At 40.0% G+C, this 12,796-nt stretch overlaps 1 protein-coding gene across 1 annotated transcript in view; it reads right to left on the bottom strand.

Annotated features, from left to right (window-relative positions):
- Nucleotides 1-5,124: 5,124 nt before the first annotated feature.
- Nucleotides 5,125-12,796, bottom strand: part of LOC125894629 (E3 ubiquitin-protein ligase RNF123) — a 187,704-nt gene continuing 180,032 nt past the window's right edge. The window contains exon 40 of the mRNA XM_049586178.1: nucleotides 5,125-10,883. Within this exon, the coding sequence (XP_049442135.1) occupies nucleotides 10,784-10,883 (100 nt within the window). The 3' untranslated portion in view covers nucleotides 5,125-10,783. The remainder of the gene's footprint in view (nucleotides 10,884-12,796) is intronic.

Genomic DNA, 12,796 nt, shown 5'->3' on the forward strand with positions numbered 1-12,796 from the left:
CTCATTTCAGCTGCTTGTATCTGTGACCTCATTCTTTCAGTCACTACCCAGAGCTCATGACCATAGCTGAGGGTTGGGACGCAGATGGAACCATTCTGAACCAGTCCGGCGCAGCGCCCACATCACTGCAGACGCCGCACCAAACCTCCGATCCATCTCACGCTCCACTCTACCTTCACTGTGAACAACACAAGTTCTTGATCACTATGTTAAACCCCATGTCAAACTCTTGGCCTGATATGTGACTCTGTCTTTAAGTTTGACAAACAAATTAACACAGTAGTAAAAGTCAGCTTTTTCCAACGCCTCTCTTATGTGTTTATAATGACTTATTCCTTCTGTGCAGCACTTCGGTGACGTGAGTTGTTTTTAAATGTGCTTTATAAATTAATTTGAGTTGAGTTGATAATTATAGTTATTTGAATGATCATCTTTGAGCTTTGGGAAAAAAATTGACATTTATAGACAAAACATTTAATTTATTAATGAAGAGAATAATCTATTAAAATTATCATTATTATTATTGAACGTGTATTTTTGGTTCAGTGTGTATTGTTGGTGTATGTTCCTCATCCTGCAGATTTCACAGGATCATAAAGTCTAATATTTTGTCTTAATTTATCATAATTAGAGAAACAAATCAGCAGGATATGAAGTTTACCTGCGGACGTTTGCTTCCTGTGATGATGTAATGTGAGGAGTCCACCTGTGTTCCCATCAGCAGCCTGTGTGTTGTGCAGGTGACTGTCCTGTAGGGGGCAGCAGAGCTCTGTCACACACTGAACGACAGCTGGAAACACACACGCACACAGCACACACACACACACACACACACGATTGAATTCTAATGAGAAGAAAAAATTATTTTATTTGGTTTCATTTTTAATTAAAATCTGATTTCAGAGCAGGCTGTGATGAACAGCAAGGCGGAGCTGAGCACAGTTTCAGGGACACACACTGATGTACGAGGCTGTAAAAAATAAATTATTACATTTAATAATGAATTATTTTTAAATACAGCAGAGGAGTAAATGAGCAGCCTGATCATGGTGACGGTAATGAAACAGATATTTCATAAACTGTCAGTAGTTTTCACTTTAATCTGTGTTCTCCTGTTGAACCTGAAGCTGAAGCTGAAGCTCAGCGTTCGTCTCTGTCAGAGAGACGTTTAGTTTGAATCATGGAAATTATTTACAAACAGTCTGATGAGGCTGAAATATAATTTTCTATTAACACGTGATGATCAGGCGTCTGTTTTCTGATTATAAACTATTTTCTGTTTGACATGTTGAAGTTGTTTGTTGTTGTTGTTGTTGTTGTTGTTTAAATTAAGACAAATAACATGTACAACACAGCACAGTGCACATATACATATCTGAGGGTCACATGATCATGGCGAAACCTCAGAGTCACCGCTGGCATGTTAACTAATAAGTACCATGACATGTACACACACTAGACAAAGGCAGCTCAATGAGAATATAAAGTCATGATGACTGCTGATGAAATTAAATATATTAAATGTTCTTTCACCAAGGTTCCGTTGTTCCCTTCACTTTAGGAATCTAAAGGTCTGTAGTTTTGTGTTAGAACTGAATCTTTCGATCATCCAGTGTGATTTAAGATAAGTTTTATTAAGCTGTTTGGTTATTTTCGGTTTTACCAAACAATATCACAGTGTTGCTGATCTCTGAGTTCTGTTTTAGATCATCATCCACCTCTGACTTCAGCAACAGCAGGATAATACCACGTTAGATGAAGGACTGATTCCTCTTCATCACTGCAAACCTTCATGAACTCATTTGTTCAAGGATTTTAATAGGAATACATTTACTTATTATCTGTAGTTATATTACACGTATAGATATGTCTTGGGAAGTGTTATAGATCCTATTCAACACATCTTTCCATGGAGTTATGATTTTAATAGAGTCTTTCCATTTATTTAAGGATTTATAATGATTTTGTCGGAAACTGAGTTCTATATATTTTTGTATTTTGTATTTTGGAAAATGATCCATCACCCAAAAACTCATGTTGATGACTTTTTTTATTTTCTATTTTTGTTTTGTTATTATTTTTCTCTTTTATTTGAAATGTTGAATTTCCTGGGTTTGACATAAATAATTAAAAGTAAATAAATTGAATGAAGCAGTGATTTCACTTTAATGGGGACAAACTACTAAAAACACTAAAACTACTTCTACCATACTTATTAATAATAATTAGTTAAAATATGACTGTAATATTTGTAATATCAGTACTATAAATATTATTACTATGCATTTTATCATTATTATGAATAATAATAATAATAATCAATACCACTACCATTATTATTATTATCTGTATTATTATTATTATTATTATTATTATTATTATTATAAATTTAATAATTTAATTTTGACAAATTTAGACAAATTTTAAATATAATAATTATTATGGAGCATTTATTTTTTGTGGTGTATGTTTCTCATCCTGCAGAATTTACAGTCTAATAATAATAATAACAATAATATCAGTATTAAAATATCTTCTCATTGTATAAACCTTATATATTTAGCAGAGGTGTGTGGGTGGGTTTCAGACACTAGGTGGAGACATCTTCCTGTTTGATGTTCATCACACACACACACACACACACACACACACACACACACGTTCATCTGACTGACGTCTGTTTAGATTAAATTGGTCAGCTGTGATGTTTTAGTCACTGTTCTATGATCTGTCATTAAACATGATTTCATTCTCAAACACTGACGTCACAGTTACATCAGATTCAAACTCAGAGCATCAATAAAGAAATAAATAAATGTTTGATGATGTCAGAGGGAAACTGAGACGAACAGAAAGCTGAGTTAATTTGTGTGTTTGCAGCAGCTTGTACTCTGAGCCTGTCGGACCGAGGAGAGACTTGTGCTGGGTTTCTGACCCTGATGTGAAGCCTTGTTATTGAACACATTCCTGGAAATCCAATCAAATCCCATCTGGCTCTGCAGTCCAGCAGAAAATATAAATGTAATGGACAAATAAAGTCAGAAGCTGTGACTCCAGGGTCCAACCGAACATGAACCACAAGTTAGAAGCAGCGAAGGATTGAGACCTGTGAGGCTCACAACACCTGGAAGAAGATCACCAACACTTTCTCAGACCATCAGACTGACACTCCCGGGCCACGCTCCTCTGTGGCACACCTGTTCACACTGCAGTTACATTTTGGTGCTTCAATAGTTTAACTTCAAAATTCGACTGAGTTTGGTGATGGTCACTGATTCATGGCCGAAGTTTGGAGCTCATCAGTCACGATATAAAGTCAAAATCATTTTACTCATGTGGTTCGACATTGTTATTTAACAGTGATTCCTGATTTACAGTCTGATTACTGGTGTGCCATGCCTTTTTTTTTTTTTTTTTTTTTTGCAATTATGGCGCCCCCTAGCGGTCGATTTGAATGAAACTTTATGGGAATGTTGCTCGTACCGATTTAGACATTTCCTGTGAGTTTTGTGATGATTGGCTCCACAGTTACAGAGGTGGGTCTATTAATGTGTTGGACCACGCCCCCTCTGAAGTTCATTGGTCAGGATCTTCAAACTGCAGTGAGACATCAACATGCTTTTTATGCGTTTGATAAGTTTGGTCCGCAGATGTCTGTGATATGTTGACGTCATGTTTGTTATCTGTGTTATGTTGTCATTTATTGAACTATGAACAAAGGAGCAGCACCTGTAATCTTTCTTTTCTTTTATATTTCTATATAATGACAATAAAGCTCTCTAATCTGATGATCCACAGAACGTTTGGTACACATCCGACCGACAGGTAAGAAGAAATGTGTTTTTCAAAAAGTGGCAGGAAGCTTTCCTGTGGGACCTGAACGGTTCTCCAGGTTTTCCGTAGAGCTCACTGAGCTGGATGTGTGTCTGATTTTAGATTGGAGTTGATTGGACTCAACAGTTTAAGCCTTAATATTAAAATTCTGATTAACTGGAGACAAAACGCTTTTTTCTCATGAACCCAGGAATAATGAGAAACATAAATGTTACAGTGATTTTTATCCACAAAAGCTGAAGCTCCTCTGTTTATGTTTTACAGACGCTCTCCCTCCCTCCAGTTTGTTGTCAGCGACACTGATGAACAGTCCAGCTGCAAATGAGACGTGTATTTCTGTATCAGTGATTACTGCTACTGATGAAGTCAACATTAACACACGTAGTGTGGAAGCAGTTCTTACAGCATGTCTTGAAGGTTAAAGCTGCTGTGGATGACTAAAACTTCCTCTTTGCTTTGTCTTTTCATTGACCCATTTATTCCTCTCACACACACACACACACACACACACAGCAGGTTGCCATTAGTGGACAGGTCATGTGCTGTTCTGGTTCTATCGATCAGGGGAAAAAAGAAAGCTCCAGTTCCTCTATAAATACACTCAGAGCTGCCATCAGTGCCCTTGTGTCCTCCATCTTTACCTCCTCCATCTTTCTGTCCCTCTCTACTTTCTCTGGTGCACCTATTTCTGTCTCGATCTATAACCTCTGGTCACTCAGCCTGGTGTCAGGTGGCCGCACAGACCAACAGGTGACACAAACACAAAACACTCTTTCCAATCCAGTTTGAAGAGAAGAGGCAGATACGTGTTTCATCTTTACTGTCTGTGACTGATTGTAACATTAAAGCAACACGTTCGTCCCAAAAACTCTGAACTACGTTTGTTTATTTCAAATCATACTATGAGTTATTCACAATTTTTGATGACATGCTGAACTATGACGGTTTTTAATCGTTTTGGACGACATGCTATACTGTAACATTTTTTCATGATTTCTGACGACATACAATGCTGTGATGTTTTTTCATATTTGATGACATATGATGTTTATTCATTATTTTCAATGATACTGACATTTTTCTACAGTTTTGACGACATATTATACGACTACGTTTTTTAATGGTTTTCGACGACACACTATAATTGTTTTGTAGTAAATCTTTGTTTGTTTTAGCCATAGTTTTTTTTTTTTTTTACCACACATTCATTTGTTGTGTGGTTCATATCTCTTTCTCTTCCTGTTTTCACACCCACTTCACTTCCCCCCTGAAGAAGAACAGTACACAGAGTAGTTTGTAATTTTGGGATAAATAATTTAATGCAGTTACATTTTCAACAGTATGTGCACTCTCACCCACAAAGGAGAAACAGAAAACAATAAGCCTGTCCATCCCCATCTTCTCTTTCCTCCTTCTTTGTCCAAAAAAGACAAATGGGTAAACAGGAAACAAATAAATGTTGGTGTAATATTGCTCAGTGCAGCCTCTAAATCCCTCCACCAGCACCACTGAAGCTCTCAGTAAACCACTGCAATACACACTCTGCTCACTCTAATGCATGCTTCAAATACTAGTACCGCTGTCAGTTCATATAGTTAACACACACACACACACACACACACACACACACACAGATATCAGTGAAGACCCAGTATGTGAAACATAATGAGCACATGTCCATCAACATTCCCAGTCAGATCCAAACTTTGGGCTTACATCACTTTATGTTTTTTTTTTATATATATATATTTGGTGAATCATTCATTTGTCAGAGTAACACCAGATAAACAGGAACAAAATCTCACTCAAAGTTCACTCTGCTAGGCTTCAGATTATTATCATGGTTTTGGATCACGGAAACTTACAAAGCAAATGAAACAAACTGCAGTTAACATTTAAAAAACTCCAGAGATGAAACATTAAAAACCAACACAATCTGTTTTATGAAGAAGTGAAACTGAAAGCTGTTTGAAAAGTGACACTGACACTTTACCAGCTGCAACATCAAGGAGCTTCAGTTTAGTTTATTATTTCAGTAAGTCTTTTCAGTTTACTTTTCACTTTCAATGTTTGAGTATTGAGTATATTAATCATTCTACCCACAATTAAAATAAAATAGGGGTGTTGGTGGATTAGTGGATAGAGCAGGCGCCCCATGTACAGGGCTGTTGCCGCAGAGGCCAGGGCTCAACTCCACCCCCGATGCTTCAGTGTCCTATCAATTAAAGGCAAAAATGCCCCCAAAAATATATCTTTAAAAAAAATAAAATAATAATAATTAATTAAAAACCTCCTGATTAAAAAGGAAACTGGATAATAACTGGTTTAAACATTTTAAAATGGAAAACAACACTAATTTCTCATCATTTTCTTTTATATGATTTCATTTTCCTTTTTTAATTTCAGAGGTGGTCTCAGTCCGGTTCCAAAGGAACTCTGGTGCGGTTGGTTTGTGGTGAGAAGGTGTTGCGACCTGGATGTGAAGCAACTGCAGTCACATGACACATTGTTTGGGTTAAACATGAGCATGTTACAGTCCTGGAGGATTATTAATGTGCACCTCCTCCTGTACTGCCTTAATATGCACATTCAGCACATCCAATGCATCAAAACATTGTTTTCTAGTTGGAGCCGCGTTTGCCTCGTTTTCAAACTGTATGCTTTGACTAAAATGAACAATGACAGCAATATAGTCCACGATGAGCAGCGCTAAAATCAACCTGCGTAGTTGTCCCTCCATTGTGACATTAGAAAGTGTCACATTTATCTTGCAAGTGTACTGTTCTTCAACGTTTGCTTTACTTCCTGGATTTTTCCCACATGGAAATTCTGACCAATCAAGAGCAGCTTTCTCACACAAGGCATTTGATCTGGTCCTCTTGTAAATGCTGCCGTGAGAACACCAACCAACTCTAGGCAATTATACAACTTTGGAACAACATGAGTCCCTGATTCAGACCAGAGGAGACCACTCTAGGGCTGACAGCAGCCTAAATTATCACAATGTCAGTTTGTTACTTTAATATCCAGTTTCCTCTTTAACATCCGAGTGATGCTTCAAACTGCTTTTAAAGAAAGATAAAAACCACAATCAGAAGGCTTTAAACATGCACGACACGTACAGGAGGATCAATGGATCCAGCTGTTTGTTGTCAGACACAAATATTACAAACTGACACTTTAGTTACTGAGAGGACAGTCGTGGAGGTTAAATCTGATATGGGCTTATTGTAATGAAGCTTATAAAGGTCACCATTCCTAAAGATCACAATCAGTTCAGTGACAGAAGCTAACGGCTGAGTTTCTGGGGGTTTCCTTCAGCGTGAACTGTCTTTTTAGGTTTAGAAATGTACTGCAAGTCTCTGTGAATACTTTGAGGACATGATGGACAGCAGGGTGTTTGGGAGTACAGTTACATCACAGCAGTTTCAGTATGTTAATATTAAAAACCTCCAGCCAGTGGCCGTCAAAGACAAACTGACGTCTTCACTCCTAAATCAGGTTTGTCTTCATCTACACGACAGATTATAAGTGTTATTCAAAGTGTGACTGTGTGTGACTGCACAGAGTGTGTACATGAAGATATCTTAAAACTGACTCTGTCAAAGTCTGTAAAGTCTGTTTTAAGTCAGATGGCTGTAAACCTGCTCCCTGCACCGCTGATGGTACCAACACTGTGTGTCTGATACTGTTACAGTACTCTGATGTGAGTGAGTCTGCCTGTAGGTCGGGTCACAGCTGGATTATGAGACCACGGGCCCCTGGGCACAGACATGTAAACGGCCCCCCAACCCGCCTCCATAGGAACGAACTTTGTCATCTCCCTCAGACTCCTTCTGGTCATTCAGTGTCCATTTTGTTTCTCTTCCCAGTGGTTTTGTTTTGTGCCTCTTGGAGGTCAGCGTCTCTCCGTGGTCGCTCATCGTGGTTGTTTTGTTTCTTTTTGTTTCTCTTCGTGGTCGTTCCACTGTTTAGTGTCTCATTTTGGTCATTGTGCTCCTCTTCATGGCCGTGGTTGTTCAGCATCTCTTCACAGTTGTTTTGTTTCTCCTCACAGTAGTTTGGTGTCTCTTGAGGGTTCTTTACAGTCTCTACATGTTCGCTCATCATGGTTGTTTTGTGTCTCTTTAAAGCCATTGGCTCTCTGACCTCGGGCCCCGGTGTCTGCACCTTGTCGGCCCCGTCATGAATCCACCCAGTGTGAAGGTGAGGTATGTGTTTTCCTTTGTTCCCTGTCTGTGTGATGATGTATGGTACACACCTGCCATCCTGTTCCCCTGTAAGAGCCTGTGTAAGTGTGTGTGTGTGTGTGTGTGTGTGTGTGTGTGTGTGTGTTGTCCCTGCACTGACAGGTAGAGGTGAATTGTTGTGTTAATATGACAGCTAGCTCTCACGCTGAAGGGCGCTGCTGTCCTTTGCCGAGGACTCTTCTGTTTTATGTGTGTGTGTCTCTACATCATGAGTTCTTTGTTGTTGTTGTTTTTTAAGAGAACACAGACGTGTGGTGCTCTCTGGTCGCTGCAGTATGACCTCAGACTCAGCCTGGGATCTTAAACTGTAAAAAGTCCTCAGTTTTAAACCCGACGTGACAAAGTGAGGTCGTAGTTCAAGCTGCAGCTTCTCTCTGAACGTTTATGAAGCTTTACGTCTTAATTCATCCTAAATGTTCTCACTCTTCAACATATGACTCTGTCCCTGAATGTAAACACGAGATCCCTGATTGGTTGAGACCGTAGACATTTCTAATAAAGTTTTCCCAAACAAGTCGACTGGGTCCTCAAATACTGACAAAGAGAAAAGCAGCGTTACTCTGAGATTCTGTTTTAATGTCAAAGACCCGTCTGGTGTCACGACTTCTACGGGCTCGTTTATGCTTAACGTTAGATACAGAGACAGACGGCGCCTTCGGCGTTCATTTCATCCATATTTGTGCACGTTTTCTGAAAGATTACAGATACGGACGAAACAGAACAGAGCCGCCAGAGATGGTGGAGGCGGAGTAGCGTAATTTAAGCGAGATACGACCAAAGGAGACATCAAAGACATTTAAATAATGGTGGAACAAATGTGTAAAACAGCGAAATGATCTTCTGTCCACATGTCAGGACGTATTTAATGACCTCACAAACCATCGCCGTCTACAACGCTGCATACGTTTAAAGGTACAACATCACAACCTCCTCCACTGTCGCCTCGTTTGACTCCGCCCTCTTGTGTCATCTATTGTCTGTATCTATGTCAGCATAACAGACACATCAACGTACGACGCTTTAACTCAACATGAAACAAAAACCAATCAATGCAAAAATTCAGCCAAACTCTGAGTTCAATCAGCTGTTCGGTGTGTCGGCCTGCCATTAAACCTGCAACTGAGCAACAAACTGTTTCCCATTTTCTCTCTCCCAGTGCATGCTGGGATTTTAGGCTCCATCCTGCCATGACTCTTATTTGCTTTATATACGTACCTTAAATGTCTCTGACATGTTGGACTTTATGAATCTGTACCAACCTGAAATAATCTGAAACAGTGATTTAAAATAAAACAATGTGTAGAAATGATTCCTCTGCGAAGGTTTCAGCTTCAGTGTGGACGCGCAGTGTCAAGAGTTCGACCTAAAAACGGGGCAGGATATTCCTATGTAACAAAAAAAAAGAAGATTTAAGAAGCTTTTGTTTTTAACCCGTCAATGATCTTGCGGGGCAACACGTCCTCGTACCTGAGGGGCATAATTGGTGGTTTGACTTCCAAAAAACATCTGACTGTTGGAGAGTATGGACGCCAGGCGCTTGTATTCACAGAACTGGAGTTACATTCAGTAACTACGATTTAACGTCACATTTTGTTTAGATTTAGGAAAAGTTTGGGTTCAACAGGCTGCTCTCATGTTCTGTTCCTGCGTCTACCTACACAAAGTAATTCACCAAAATTCATACGTATCCTACGTAATGATAAACCAGCAATCCGTGCAAACCCACGCATCTTTGGAGGCTGTGATCACGTGACCAACGTGCGATGGGAGAACAGAAGGAAGCGTTCCTGAGTGGCCGAGTCAGGAGGAAGGTCTAGGTGGTGAATGGGTCATAAAACACAGGACTTTCCCCACAAGGCGGTGTTCAGAACTGTGCCAACTTTGAGGCATTTTAAGGTACGACGTCACCGTGTTTCTCTTCCTAAAGCTAACCACAGTAACTCTACATTAAAGGGATAGTTACGTTTTGTTAAATGGAGCTGTACGAGGTACTTATCCATAGATAGAGTATTACATACAGCAGATGTCAGTCAGCACGTCTCCAGTCCACAGCAGCAGGTGCAGGGGCGTGGCTTTAATAAGGACAACATAGACGACCTTTTTGGGGGAGCACGATCTGATTGGTCCTAACTCAGGCTGGACCGCTGCTTTAGAAATATTTTCAGATGTCTTTAGGTTGACCAGGTGTGTGAATAAGTGTGTGTGTCTGTGACCAACACGTCAGCCTGAATATAAGTCTAACTGCGTCTGTGTCACACATCAAAACCTTCCCATGTGAAAAGAATTCACCCGACGTCTGTCCACACACACACACACGTTTACTGTACTGTACACACAACATATTCACTCACACACACGTCTACCATCTACTCTAACTGGTACCTGTTTCCTCCATAAAGTCAAGCTCCAGAGTTTCAAACCAGAAACAGAGTTCAACAAACGTTTGCTCAAAAATCTCACATCAGTTCGTCTGTAAAGAGAAAGACACACACACACACACACACACACACACACACACACCTACAGTACAGATCTCTGTGAGAATCTTTGGGTTCACTGATATGTGGACTGATGTTTGAGCAGCGTCAGATGAGTGTTTGACACCTCAGCTATGATCTGAACAGCTAACCTGTGTGTGTGTGTGTGTGTGTGTGTGTGTGTGTGTGTGTGTGTGAGGTGTGTATCTGTGCGTGTGTTTGTTAGGACGAGGCCGGCTTGCTGTAGTCTTCGACCCCAGTGATGGTGGCTTTGCAGAAGAAACAGTCCTTGTTGTTCATCAGATGCTGGTTGATACAGGCTCTGCACACAAACCACAGACAGGTGACAAACGAGAATCATTTTAATGACCATGTCAAACGACATGTGGAGGTCAGAACAGAGTGTGTGTATAAAGTGTCTAAAACTTGTGGGGACTCACTGGGGCTGGGCGATAAAGCTTAAAAATAATATCGCAATATTTTTAGGCTGTATCATGATACACGATATATGTCGCACATTGTGATACCTCGTCTAAACTACTGCAGACTGCTCAGAAAGAAATGAAGTACTGTTCTAATAAAATTCTAATATGATAAAGTAATAGTCAAATTAAGTTTTGTTATAGTTAAATAAACTGGTGCTTTTATTTTGAAGCACCGGCTTGTCTCGGACAGGAAGTGTTGATGTTTTGCTGTGAACCAGAAGCTTCCGGTCGACAGTTAGCTGTTAGCAGTTAGCCGAGAGTTAAAGGGTTTTTGCTGCGTCGTTAAACGTGAGGATTTGTTCCCTCTGATGGAGACACACACACATATAGCTCCACAGCTTATATATTAATGACATTTACGTGTCTCAGTGATTGATTTCATTGATGGACACTGAACATTTTGACTTTTGTGGATGAGTATAAGCTAACAAGACAAATACCACGAAAATGTTTTAATGAGAGGATGTGAAACAAGTCTGATAATGCTACTAACCTATTAGCTCATTTTGCTGTTGCTCTTGGAGCCCTGAGCCGTTAAAGTTAACCCTCGTTAAAGCTGCTTAATATTAAGATTAATTTGGCCTTAAATGATAAATGTAATTTGACTCATGAATAGAAGAGAAGTAGTGAAACAACAACAAATGCTTCTAATAACGTGGTATGCATGAGCTATACATGATGTAAATTATAATAACTAAATAATTAATTAACTTTAAATAATGATCTTTTGGGGGGGGGGGGTTCTGCACTGGTTTTAGATTTGGTTTCCGCACAAACATCAAACCTGAACTGTTCAGTAAATGTCTGTCAGGGGCGTTGCCCTCATTTTGTCCTATCAGACAACAACGGGCTGTGTAAGGTCACATGAAGAAGAGGAGGGAGTGTGACTGAAGGAAACACATGAAGAGTAAAACAAGCTTTTTAAAGTTTAGTTAAAAGTTGGTGAACTGCTCCTTTAAGTCCAGAGCAGGGGACAAACAGACAAATAAAAGCGAGCCAGAGTTTGGCCTTGGAGGTGAATTGACTGCGAGCTGCTCAGTGTGGTTTACTCCTCGTGACAGCGCTCTCAATCAGCACCACAGTAATCCATACGACTGCTGAGCTGGCGTGCCAGCTGAGCTAAATCAAGCGCACCTCCAGGATAACATGAAATATGCATTGAGGTATGAATTGAACCGAGGTCTGCTGCCCACTGCGCTGCACAGGGTTTCAGCCCCATCAGCAGTTACCAAACAGCTGACTCACACACACACACACACACACACACACACACACACACACACACACACACACCTATATGCAGGTGTGTGTGTGTGTATATAAAGTATTTATACATCAAATATATAGTACAGTGTGTGTGTACATATATTCTGAGATGATAAATGTGTGTGTGTGTGTGTGTGTGTGTGTGTGTGTGTGTGTGTGTGTGAGTGAGTCAGCTGATGGATCGATGAAGCAGCTTCAGGCTGAGACGACTTCACTGAAACATTTTGGAGGAAATCAAACTTTATTTTATGAACTTGTTTAACTCTGTGAGGACCTGTTCAAATGTGTCTCAGTGTCTTTTTTTAAATGTATTTCGGGACCATAAACTCTGAACATGCAGGTGAGGCGTGCGTCACTGATAATCATTAATCATCACTAAGGACTGAGTGTATTAATATGAGTCATCAGTGTGAGGATGAGGAGGGACGCTCTGCAGCAGCCTGAAGGTGCAGCAGTGAGTGTTTGTCTGTGTGTATCAGTCTGG

Source organism: Epinephelus fuscoguttatus, linkage group LG1, assembly GCF_011397635.1.
Source record: "Epinephelus fuscoguttatus linkage group LG1, E.fuscoguttatus.final_Chr_v1".
NCBI lineage: Eukaryota > Metazoa > Chordata > Actinopteri > Perciformes > Serranidae > Epinephelus > Epinephelus fuscoguttatus.